We start from the raw sequence: 12,718 nt of genomic DNA, 5'->3' as shown, positions 1-12,718 counted from the left end.
TGTGACAAAGCTTGGGAAGTTGGCCAATCAAATCTTAAGAACACTGTAGGCAAATGTTTTTTCTGAAGTTCACTACCGAAGCACAGACAAGGTGAAGTGTTTAGACAATGCAAGTAAAGCTGTAAGAGTACACAATGAAGAAATTGTGATCAACCCAAACCAACTTTTCCACAGAATGCTGTGCCTTGTAAGAAGTGACGAAGAGCTGGCATCCTTCTTAGCATACTAACTGGCTGCTCATCCACCATCGCTGTTTGATTATGTATCTATTCGTAAGGGCACGAAGTCGTCTCTTGTACATGTCCTTGATGAATTGTCGTCAAATCAGTTGTCTCTTCCAGATAATGCAGTATATACAATTGATGGTGGCCATTTACTGCACAAAGTTGTTTGGCTTCGTCCAGCAACGATCAAGCAGATATGTCAGCAGTATGTTAAATATGTTGAGGACCATTATGTTCACTGGTACATAGTATTCGACGGATATCAAGCAGGGCCCAGCACAAAAGATGTTGAGCATCTACGCAGACAAAACAAATAGAAATCCAGTAAAAGTAAGTGTCGAAGACAATATTCATGTGCAGTGTTCACAACAAGACTTTCTGTCAAACAAGACTAACAAAGATGGATTCTTCAAACTTATGAAAAAACATCTCCAAAAAGCTGGGTGAAATGTTTACGAAGTAGATGGAGATGCAGATACGGCTATTGTTACCAAAGCTACAGAGTTAGCATTGTCAGGTCCATCTCTGCTTGTTGGAGAAGATCATGATCTGCTAGTCTTGTTGATCACGCATGCAACAGCTGACACACATATGTTGATACCTGGTACGAAAACAAAACCAGATCGCATATAGCAGTCAGAAGCTGCAAGCCAGTTTAGGGAACATGAAGAAATACATGTTGTTCCTTCATGCATTTACAGAGTGCGATACCACTTCTGCTCCTTTCAACAAAGGGAAAAAGAATGCATACAAACTGTTTTTTGATAATGATTTGCTTCAAAGTCAAATTGAAGTCTTTAATGGTTCATCATCATCCAAAGATTCAGTTGCAGATGCCGGAGAGAAATTTTTTTATAGCAATGTATGGCGCTAAGTGACAATCTGATCTCGACACAGCAAGACATCACCTTTACCTTAAGACTGTGGGCAAGCAGCAAGTCAGTGGTAGATTTAACTTAGCAAAACTCCCGCCCACAACGGCAGCAGCACGCCAGCATTCCCTGCGCGTTTATTTACAAGTGCAGCAGTGGAAACATGTGGATCTGTCGCCCACAGAATGGGGCTGGATGCTTAACAACAATAGGCTCCTTCCAGTTCCAACACTACAAAAACCTGCTCCAGACAACCTCATGAAACTTTTAATGTGCAACTGCAAAATTTCATGTGGAAAAAACTGTGAGTGCAAACGAAGTGTACTTGAATGTTCTGGTATGTGTGCTCAATGTTCTGGACATGGCTGTAGCAATATTCCTTTTATAAGCACCAACTGTGAATTTGGTGAAGAAGAAGAAGTTGCTGACATTGATGTGCAAAGTGCATTAAATTAATAATTTACTTTCTGATGATTAAAATTTGATAGGACACAATTGAGTGTCTGAATTTTCTTTGCTTTCATATGTTTAATTTCAATTTCTTCGCTTCTGATAATAATGAATCATGTTTACCATTCAGTATATAATTGTTTGTTAATTCCTTAATATTTATATGAAATTTAATTCCGAGGAAACACCTGCAAAAAACATTTATATAAACCACAAAATATGTCAGTCTTGAAGGATGCAATGACTTTTAAACAATTGTGACAATTTCAATATGTTGTACAAAGTGACTTTCATAAAATTGTTTGGTGACCATTTTCATTTACACATAATTAACATGTCAACGGCATTCATTAACATTTTGTTTTAATGCTTAATAGTTTTTACTATTTATTAATAAGACTTGCAGTGTATTTATGTAAATAACAGAAAACATGCTGACCAGTAAAATATATGTTTTACAGATGGAACTGGACATATTATATTGACATTAAAACTGTACTTTCTGTGGTACAGTGGAAATAAATAAAAATTATACATTTTGAAATAAATTTAAAAAAAAATCAGTACACGAGTTTTATATCTCATAACATAAAAATGTATTTCCGAATATGTTATTGGTTATTAAAAAAAGAGAGGGCAGAGTTCGACAATAGTAATTTTATACTACTTTATTGACGAGACTTAGGATAACATTGCATGAAAAAATACACTTTGATGTTTCAAATTTAGGATAAAAATTCTGATGCAATATGCTGTGTATTTAATTCCCTTGTAAGCTAACGCCACCGCGCAGAGAAACACTTTCTAAAAGGATAATTATTTGCGTATGTTATATATTAAAATTGTTTTCGTAAGTTTTTTCTATGCTCTACAACTTTTGTTTGAAACGTTTTTGAATGCGATCTACCGTTTTGATGTAAATTCTTAAGTTTTTCAGCTTAAAGTAAAAACAACGATTAACGGCTATACTTTAAACAACGAAACGCAAACATCAGGTAAAGAAATTATGTGTATAGTAGCATTTATAGGAAGTATGTAGGAAAAAAAAAACATCCCGAAAAGTGAAACCGTTTAGTTGCTACGATTTTTTTTAGTAAATATATGTGAAAATTCAAAATGGCGACAGTATTTTTCAAAATGGCGGAAAACCCGCAACCGGATTTTTTGGGATTTTTGTATGGACGCAGCGGAAAGTGTCCTCGACATTTTCCCAGTAGTCCCGGTTTGTTATTTTTAATGTCCGGGTTTGCCTTCATTTTTGCCTAATTTGATTGGACTAAGAGGGAAAGGAAGGGGGAGCGTGCGAGGGCGGCGGGGTCGGCCCGGCAGGTGGTACAGGGAGGACCGAGACCAGCTGCTGCCAGTGGCGACCGGCCAGCGCGTCTTCATGCTGGCGGCCGGCCTGCTGCGCATCAGCAAGGTGCGGCTGGAGGACAAGGGCAAGTACCTGTGCTGGGTCAACAACTCTGCGGGCGAGGAGACCGTGCAGGTCACGCTCAGCATCTCAGGTACCACTACCCACAATAACACATTCATATCAAACAGATATTCACTAATCATAATCTAGACGTACTTTCTATACTAAGGCTCATCATGGGCGTCGCAACCGGGAGGGACCGGGCGGGGAGGGACACGCCCCCCCCCCCCCCCCCCCCAATAATAAAAGTATTCAATTTCGTCCCCTCCAATAATATATTTTAGTTTCGTAGGTTCGTAGTTTCTCCTGATGTTTAAATTAATGATTTTGTGTGGATATAGCACCAGCAGATATGTTAACTGTGTTTTTACAAATTTGTTTTCTGAATTTTTTTTTTTTTTAAATAAATTATATAGCGTAACCAACTGTAATTAGAATGTTTAGGAAAGAAAAATGCCTAAAAACCACCTTTTTGCGCCTTCAAACCCCAATTTTTCCCGGGGGAGGACCCCCCCGACCCCCCACTTTTTTTTTTTTCCAGGGGATGGATATTCCTCAAACAACTAAATCAATTGAAGTCCCACCCAAATATATATATCCTTGCGACGCCCATGATGCTCATTACGCTCCAGAAGGAACATTTTAGACGAAAAATGTATGACTGCTTAAAACACAAGTTTGAAAATATTGGCATCAAGTTTCCTACGCTCAGTAGTCGCAGTCATCCTATATTATGTATTATTAGTAAAAAAAAAAAAAAAAGACTTATTTTACAGATTAGTAAGTTCAATGGAATAAATGGTTATTTTGCCAACAGTAGAAAAAGAATTTAGTGTCCCTTACTTACAAGCATATTTTAATCTACCCTAGTTATTAATTTCATTATACTTTTCTTAATAGCAATGATCTGTTCAACGTGTGATTAATTGTGTTAGTCTTATATTATATTGTAGTGCATTAGGTATGTGTATTGTTGTTATTTATTAATTTACATTTTCTTTCAAATATCTCCATTAGGTATTATTTCATATTTCATGTAGTTTCGCGTCTTTTTGTTTTTTTTTTTTCATTTACTGTGTAGTTGTTTAGTATATTACTATTTGTTTTTGTTTGTATATTTATAATTATTTGTTTGTATCTATCTATGGTGTCCACCAACTTGGCCATGCGCTTTTAGGCCTTATTGTAGCGTCTCCGCGCTGCGTGAACAGACAGACAGAACATAAATATATATTTACCATAAATATATAAGATATAGACACACAAGTATAATTAATTACTTTTCTTGGTTTTATGTATGTATCAATTTAGTGAAATAGCTATCTAAATATCCCCACATGTATAAAATAGTACACAGAAAATACCTACTGTTAGTTTACAAAAACATTGCAACGTTTCTGCATTATTGCAAGTATGAGTTTTTTTTTAAATTCCTGTATTGCCATAAGCCCTTCACTGAGATGTGTAAAGCGTTGCGATGCGTGCGAGACTATGCTCTGGCCCGCAGCGCCGCTGTCCGCGCACCTCCAGCCCCAGAGCCAGGTGGTGGACGTGGGCAAGGAGGCGGTGTTCCACTGCGTCTCCAGCGGCTTCCCCGTCACCAAGGTGGCGTGGTTCGCGAACGGCAGGCCGGTGCCGGCGGGCCGCGACGCCAGGTTCCAGGTCACGTCCCAGCCCGAGCGCCTGGCGGTGCGCGCGCTGCGCAAGGAGGACCACGGCATGTACCAGTGCTTCGTCAGCAACGAGTGGGACATGGCGCAGGCGACGGCCGAGCTGCAGCTGGGCGGTGAGTTGGCAGGCCTGGCGCGTCCTCACTCCCCCTGCCCTGCCATAGAGCAGTGGTTACGTAGACAGCTTCTTGTCTTCTCGAGGCATGTACCAGTGCTTCGTCAGCAACGAGTGGGACATGGCGCAGGCGACGGCCGAGCTGCAGCTGGGCGGTGAGTTGGCAGGCCTGGCGCGTCCTCACCTCCCTGCCCTGCCATAGAGCAGTGGTTACGTAGACAGGTTCCTCGTCTTCTCGCGGCATGTACCAGTGCTTCGTCAGCAACGAGTGGGACATGGCGCAGGCGACGGCCGAGCTGCAGCTGGGCGGTGAGTTGGCAGGCCTGGCGCGTCCTCACCTCCCTGCCCTGCCATAGAGCAGTGGTTACGTAGACAGGTTCCTCGTCTTCTCGCGGCATGTACCAGTGCTTCGTCAGCAACGAGTGGGACATGGCGCAGGCGACGGCCGAGCTGCAGCTGGGCGGTGAGTTGGCAGGCCTGGCGCGTCCTCACCTCCCTGCCCTGCCATAGAGCAGTGGTTACGTAGACAGGTTCCTCGTCTTCTCGCGGCATGTACCAGTGCTTCGTCAGCAACGAGTGGGACATGGCGCAGGCGACGGCCGAGCTGCAGCTGGGCGGTGAGTTGGCAGGCCTGGCGCGTCCTCGTAGAGCAGTGGTTACGTAGACGGTTCCTCGTCTTCTCGCGGCATGTACCAGTGCTTCGTCAGCAACGATTGGAATGTGTAACGTGGCTGATCTGCAGCTGAAGGTGGGGAGGGTTTAGTTGGCAGACCTTTCGCGTCCCGGCCTACGACCATAGAGCATTGGTTACGTATACAGGTTTTTTTTCCACAAGTGGTTGGCAAAATTCGGAGAATTTCGTGAACTTTTCGGGTATGGCTCTGATACATGTGAAATGAATGTTTCCCCAACTGCTGTGTTCATATTTTACAAATTTCAGACATATTATGTGCACAATAAACTGGGATTTAACCCAGGACTCGTTTTTATTTAATATTTTATTAAAATATAATTAAGTTATTTTTTAAGTATAAGTTTACAATTTTTTTCGATAATAATTGCTGAATTTAATTATGGCGGACATAATTCAATATAGTGGAATTATTTTTATAAAATTTTTATAAAATTAAATTAAGAGTTTTTTTTATAAATAATATAAACTTTTCCCGATTTTTTGGGATAATAGGAAAGGATTTTCAAGATTGAGGCCAAAATTCAAATTGGCGGAATCTGTGTGCGTCAGAACCGAACAAGTATGTAAAACTTCAGATCTCCAGTTCGAGCGGAAGTGGTTTGAATTAAACTTACAAGATTCAAATAAACAAACAAACATGTGAAGTTAAATAAAAAAAAGCTTGTAAAAAAGAGAATCGATTGGTTCGCTTAGTCGAAGCTTCGCACGGGCCCACGCTCCAATAGCGAGACGACGGCACGGTGTGAGTGAGCCTCGTCGGACGCGGGCGGGACTTGTGACGGGAATTATGGGAATTGTGGCGGGAATTTGGCGGAAATTGTGACTGAAATTGTGGCCGGAATTGTTAAGGCAATTGTGGCGGGAATTTGGTGGGAATTAAGGAGGGAATTGTGTTGGGAATTTGGCGTGTTTTGGGGCGGGAATTGTGGCGGGACTTGTGGTGGGACTTGTGGTGGGACTTGTGGCGGGACTTGTGGCGGGACTTGTGATGGGCCTTGTGAGGGGACTCGCGGCGGTTTGTCGGCAGACGCGAGCCCGGAGCTGGTGCAGTGGTTCACGGAGCAGACTCTGCAGCCGGGCCCCGCCGTGTCGCTCAAGTGCGTCGCCACGGGCAACCCGCCGCCGCAGTTCGCGTGGACGCTGGACGGCTTCCCAGTACCTGACAACTCTAGGTACGCCGCGCAGCCGACCCGTGCGTTACCACAGCAACGCGCTGGTATCCTCGGTTATCCTGCCTCTAACGGCTCGTGTTTCTGACGTGTAACATCTTAGCTCTCGGTATACGGCCTTTAGTGGGAGTAATTCCGTGAATGGAACGGAAACGTGTGATCACGGTGCACACCAAAGTTCACAAAGACATAGAGAAACCTCATATTGTTTTAATGTATTTTAACAAAATTGATATATCGGAGACGTTTTATTACATACCTAGTTTAAAATTTCGGTCTGATATTCAAATGATTCAGTAGTTGACGTAGCTCTTCTGACAACGAATTATAGCAGCGGTTATGGAAACTACGTGTGATTCGCGTCCGGAAATTTATTTGAAAACTCAATTTGCGTATATTTATCAAGCTCCGCATTATTTTAAAGAATTTTAACTTCAATTCTGTGTCCGAGTTTCGTATTATAATTGTATTTGCAACATCAGAGCTCGTGAATTTTCTCACTACCGAGATTAGACGTTACACATCTGGCGAGTAGTGAAAGACTCGCTCAAACCTTTTTTCTTCTGAGCAAATGATTATTTTAAGTTTTTTGTTTACTTAAAGACACAATATATTGTCAGTGCTATTGTCTACTGAAAGCATGAAATCATGTTGTAAACAGTTTTAGGGGTTCCGTTCGTATGTATCCTTCGTCTTGTGATACTTAACTTTTAGTATATCATTCATTGATTTTAAAAAGTTAGGTAATTCCAAAACCTTTGTAAACTCAGTTTTCTATGGTTCTTGGAAGAAATAATTGTTAAAACATTTTTCCCTGGGTTCAGGGCTGAGTGTTTGTAATGTCCATTTCACCTTTATCCCTCAGAAGGTAATTGCAACCCATCGCAGGATCATTCTGCTTCGGCGAGCATAGTGACGTCACGGCTGTGCCATCAAACACGTCACAGCACTCAATCTTCCGACAGTTCCTAACTTCATCTCCAGAACACCATGTATATGCCGCAAAAACAAAATCATTGGACGTAAAAATCTCTATTTTTGCATAACAAACTGCACTTTAAGAATTATGTTAACTGAAATTTACACTATGTACTCATTTTGTCTCCACTCCAAGCGTATAGCAGTTAACCACTTTTAAGTTAAATATGTGGTAGTTTATTCCTACTAAATGTTTTTTAAAAATATTCAGAAAAAAATATTCTTTTGTATGAAAGAGTCGTATGAATATTTCAACAATTCTTTTTTTTCTTCGGAAATATGCAGAAAAGCTCAAATCTAAAATATTAAAGTAAAACACTCCATTTGTAATTTTTTTAATGTTGTGTTATTTGGGCAGTGACGAATACGTGATTTTTTTTAGGGAGGGGAACGGTGGATTTGAAAAAAAAAATTATAATCGGTGATTTCGAAAGTCTTACTTCTGCAAAAGGGATTTTGAATGTTGCATTATCAACCTCCTGTTTAGCTTACTCCAGGTGTATTGACAGCTCACTCTGCGTCGCCAAAAATAACATACCGCCTCCACCAAAATACCGTACAATTTTTTATAATTTCGGTGGGGGGTGTATTTACCCCCAAATCATCCCCCCCCCCTTTTTTTTCCCCTTGCATCCGTCACTGAATTTGATGCACACAAATATCGGCAACACTGCATTTCACATCCATCACCGCTAACCCGATCGCGACTGATCTGTTCGCAGGTTTTTAGTCGGACAATACGTAACGATACACGACGACGTTATTAGTCATGTAAATATAACGAATTTAAAAGAAGAAGACGGAGGAGAATACACGTGTACAGCAAAGAACTCGGTCGCTCAAGTTTCCCACAGCGCAAGGATCAACGTTTACGGTGAGTCTCGACAAAGGCACTTTGAGATCTGCAGGATTGTCTTTAATCTCTCGGAGAATCCGTATCACATACAAAGCTTCAAAAGTTATAAACACGATACATGTGCATCCATATAATAGTCTTAGGACAACCGAATAGAGAAACGGCGTATTTCAGCGGTTTGAAAGTAATAAAGGTGAATTTTTCTGTGATTTTCTTGAATGTACCTTTTCTTTAATACATTGAAGTGGTTATTGTTTTATATAGAAAACAATCACTGCGTTAACTGACCTAATTTTAAGATGTTAAGATTAAATACTCTACAGCCTTGTTAATCTAGTAGTTAACATGGGTTCGTGCCTTTATAGATTTTTTTATTGATGGATTCTTAAAACTTACTCTATTTTTGCAATTGTATGTGATTTTGTAAATGGATAGTGTGAATTTTTTTTTATGTAGGCCTGCCATATATTCGAGTGATGCCGAAAATCACTGCCATATCCGGAACCGATCTCGTCATAAAGTGCCCGGTGGCGGGCTACCCTATCGAATCCATAACTTGGGAAAGAGGTAAGTAAGTCACGGTTCTAATTTTACTCAAGAGTTTATGGTTAAACTATTGATAGTTAAATTGGTGGCTTTTGGTGCTTATAAAGACATTAAATTTAGTCTATTTGTGTAAACCAGCGGTAAGTCAAGACACTGTACCTGAATTCCACGCATTACACTCGATAAACAACCTATTGTTCCTGGAAGATTCTGCTTTTAGTGAAAGGCTCTCTACGGATGCTGCCGAAAGCCACAATTTTTACTTCATTTCAGTTGTTAATAAAAATTATCAAAAAAAAATTAAGGACCATAGTAGCAAAAATGTGCGCGTATGGGATGGGAAATTTGTAGAGCACACACACACGTGTGCAAGTAAGTACACAGGCGTGCGTGTGAGTGTACAGGGTGGTGAGTTGTACGATAATTTGAGTAGGTATGCGGGTTCGCAAGTAAGCGCCAGTTACGCAAGTGTGCTATGGTACAAACATGACATTGCTGCTGCTGCCGTCTGTGTTTTCGGCCAGTAACTGATAGCTCATAAAGGACGCAATGGACGTTCACGATTTTTAACCAGAATGGCAACGGAAAATCTGCAAAGTGTCCTTAAGTCGTCTGACGCTCTACTTCATTTGTTATCCTCACCCTCAGCCATCGAACGCCCAAATCCTTAGCGTTGCATATTTTTTTTTTTTTTTTTTTTTTCGTTTTGCTCTGTTTTCGTCTCACGCTGCCGTCTTTAAAGAGATTTTACTTTAAAAATGTAGTTTTTAAGTTCTCTTTATCAGGGGTGCCCATCCAACTCCCCCTATCCCCACGAAAAAAAAAAGTAACTTACCTAGGACTTTGAATTTTTAAAGTGTCCAACGATATGGTCGGTGGTACTAATCCAGAAATTATGTATAAAAAAAATATAACACAAAAATGCTAAGTGAGATATTGCACTTTAGGGGCAATTAATGTCAACTGTTCAAATTTTTGCAGTGAAACTTCTTTGGGTGCGATGAGAGTAAAATTTCAAGGCCGAAATTGAGTGCAAAGTTCTCGTGAAACATTGTTGTGAAACGTTTCTTACGCGAAAAGAGCAGAGAATAGATGCTTGGCCAAGGAGATATAAAGAGAGCACTATGATATATACGTTCCTGGGCTCGTGTTTGTTCTCCTCTTGATTCGTCTCCCACCAAAAAAAAAATCCAGTAGAACCGAGAGAGATACCTATATAGGTACGAAAGAATAAGACAGAGAGTGTGCACATGCGCTTGTTTCAGAAAATAAATATACGTAACCTGCACAGTTAGTTGTGAGTGCCTTTAATTTTTATATTTGCTACCAGCGCGCTGTTGAACCGGCGCAGCGTAGAGAGAGCGCTATTGAGACAGTCCCGGCATTTCCAGCATAGATAGCGCTACCTGTTATGAATTTCATATTTCGTTCTGAGGTTTGGGCGCGTGTTCCAAATGGCAGGATTGTTTGAAGAAACAGCAACAAGCATAGATTTCAAACAGTGAGTAATATTTATTGTTCGTTAATTATTATTGATCGGTCAGTGATTATTGATATCCTGAGAAGTTATTTATAGAAGTGAGTAATTTTTTTTTTTTAGTTCGTGTTGATTTAGAAAATTGTCCTCTCTCTCTCTCTCTCTCTCTCTCTCTCTCTCTCTCTCTCTCTCTCTCTGCCGTTTTACCCCTCACGATGTATTTCCGATTCGAGGTTTGAATTGCCAAAGAAGTTTCACTTCCATCGCATGTACTGATTTACAAGAGCTTTTTTTTTTTTCAGAGTTTGTTTATTTATTTTATTCACCCTCGCCCCTTCCCGCTGCCCGAGTGTTTGAAATTATCTTTGAAAGATTTGTGCAATGGGAGTGCATGACTTGATGTAAGCTTTTGGACATACGCCATTTATAAGCACACTTATGTCTGTAGAAGAAAACTACAAAAAACACAAATAAAGCAAAAAAAAAAATTGCTGTTGTCAGGATATAAACACCACACAATACTCCACAACAGGAATATGGTCAACAAAACAAAGAAAAAAACAAAGTGGTGTTTATATCCTGACAACAGCAAATTTTTTTTTGCTTTATTTGAGTTTTTGTCATTTGTGTTGTTTTTTTTTTTTTGTATTTTTCTTCTACAGACACACGTGTGCTTAGCAATGGTGTATGTATGTCAGAAAGCCTACATCAAGTGGAGTGTTTGAGATCTGCCGCCGAATGTGGAGAGTCGGGGCCGTGTGTCGGCAGACGGCACGCTGCTGCCCACGACGCGGCGACAGCGCGTCTACCCCAACGGCACGCTGGTGGTGGAGCAGGCGCAGCGGCAGGAGGACGCCGGCACCTACACCTGCCAGGCGCAGAACCGCCAGAAGCACTCGGCGCGCCGCGACGTCGAGGTGCAGGTCATAGGTGAGTCAGTCTCTCTCTCTCTCTCTCTCTCTCTCTCTCTCTCTCTCTCTCTCTCTCTCTCTCTCTCGTGAGCCAACTAGCTCAATGGACCACGGGCGTCGTAGAATGTCCCCCGTTCTTAAATTCAACATCACCCAAGTGTGTAAGCGTCGTAGATGTTTGGTTCGAGGTCGAAACTGAAAAAAGTAACTCAAATTATTATATATATATAAAGTTATGTGGCCTACAGCTTTCGCCCATAGCCAAAGGGTCATTATATGCAGCGTGAATCTCAATTTCCAGTCGTTATCAAATATTAGATTATATATTTTACACCCATGCCTTACCCGGGACTCAAATACAGGACCCCTCGCAACGTAAGCCGGTGTGCATCCGACTACGCTACGGAGGTTGGCAAAGTAACTCAAAGACAGTTTTAGGTAAGCGCGTGCGCGAGTACTGCTTCGTTGTTTTCTCGCCTGCAGCGCCACCGACGCAAAATGGCGACTCCTGAGCGTAAAGCGTTTTTGTTGTTAGGTAGAGCGAATCTTTTAAATTCTAGTTCAACGTGCGTTTCGTTTAAAGTTTAATTGTGAGCCCCCATGTGGCAAAAAAAAAAAAATATATCCGCCAATGGTATAGCCGATCGGAATGACCGGATGTGTTTGACGGGACAACCAAAAGTGTCTGTACAGGATGTAGACTCTTTTTTTTACTTTGGGTCTTTATGAAAAAAATCTTTCCTAAGTTCCGCCGCTACTATATTCTTTGTTACGTTGTCTCGCGGTTTAGTGTCATAAAGTCTTTGTTTGTGTAGCTGTATTTTTTTTTCTTTCTTGGTTTTTTTTTTTGTCGTTTTCAGTAAATATTAGTTGTTTGTGGTGTTGTGCTTTCCATCTGAGCCGTAGGTTACACGTTTATATATTTTAATGGAATAAAATTATTTATATTATACACACATAAAATTTATATATCTACATTCATTAAAACCTACTATGTGGAACTATATATATACTATAAGAATATAACTCTGCACATATACTATAAACATATTGCAGTATTTACATTTAGCTGATATGTGTACATATATATATATATATATATATATATATATATATATATATATAATTGTATGTTGGTATGTATGACGTTGATAAACTCCGACACTGTTCTACCGAAAGTTGGCACATAGCAGTGTTTTTTTTTCTCATGGAAAAGGGCTTTCATGCTATCCATTTTTTTTGTAACTCGCCGCTAGATGGCACTGCAGCTCATCAGCTTCTAAGCCGAGCAACCGATCGCCATGGGTAAACCTTAGAATATATATACTGTATAGAAGTC

General features: G+C 40.6%; 1 protein-coding gene across 1 annotated transcript in view; it reads left to right on the top strand.

Moving 5' to 3' along the window:
- LOC134533403 (cell adhesion molecule Dscam2) overlaps positions 1-12,718 on the top strand; it is a 104,851-nt gene that overhangs the window by 31,044 nt on the left and 61,089 nt on the right. The window contains exons 6-11 of the mRNA XM_063370925.1: positions 2,876-3,054; positions 4,471-4,749; positions 6,470-6,614; positions 8,312-8,463; positions 8,902-9,012; positions 11,237-11,398. Of these exons, the coding sequence (XP_063226995.1) occupies positions 2,876-3,054; positions 4,471-4,749; positions 6,470-6,614; positions 8,312-8,463; positions 8,902-9,012; positions 11,237-11,398 (1,028 nt within the window). The remainder of the gene's footprint in view (positions 1-2,875; positions 3,055-4,470; positions 4,750-6,469; positions 6,615-8,311; positions 8,464-8,901; positions 9,013-11,236; positions 11,399-12,718) is intronic.

The sequence above is a fragment of the Bacillus rossius genome, chromosome 6 (assembly GCF_032445375.1).
Source record: "Bacillus rossius redtenbacheri isolate Brsri chromosome 6, Brsri_v3, whole genome shotgun sequence".
Taxonomy (NCBI): domain Eukaryota; kingdom Metazoa; phylum Arthropoda; class Insecta; order Phasmatodea; family Bacillidae; genus Bacillus; species Bacillus rossius.
This window is presented reverse-complemented; position numbering and strand designations above follow the sequence as displayed.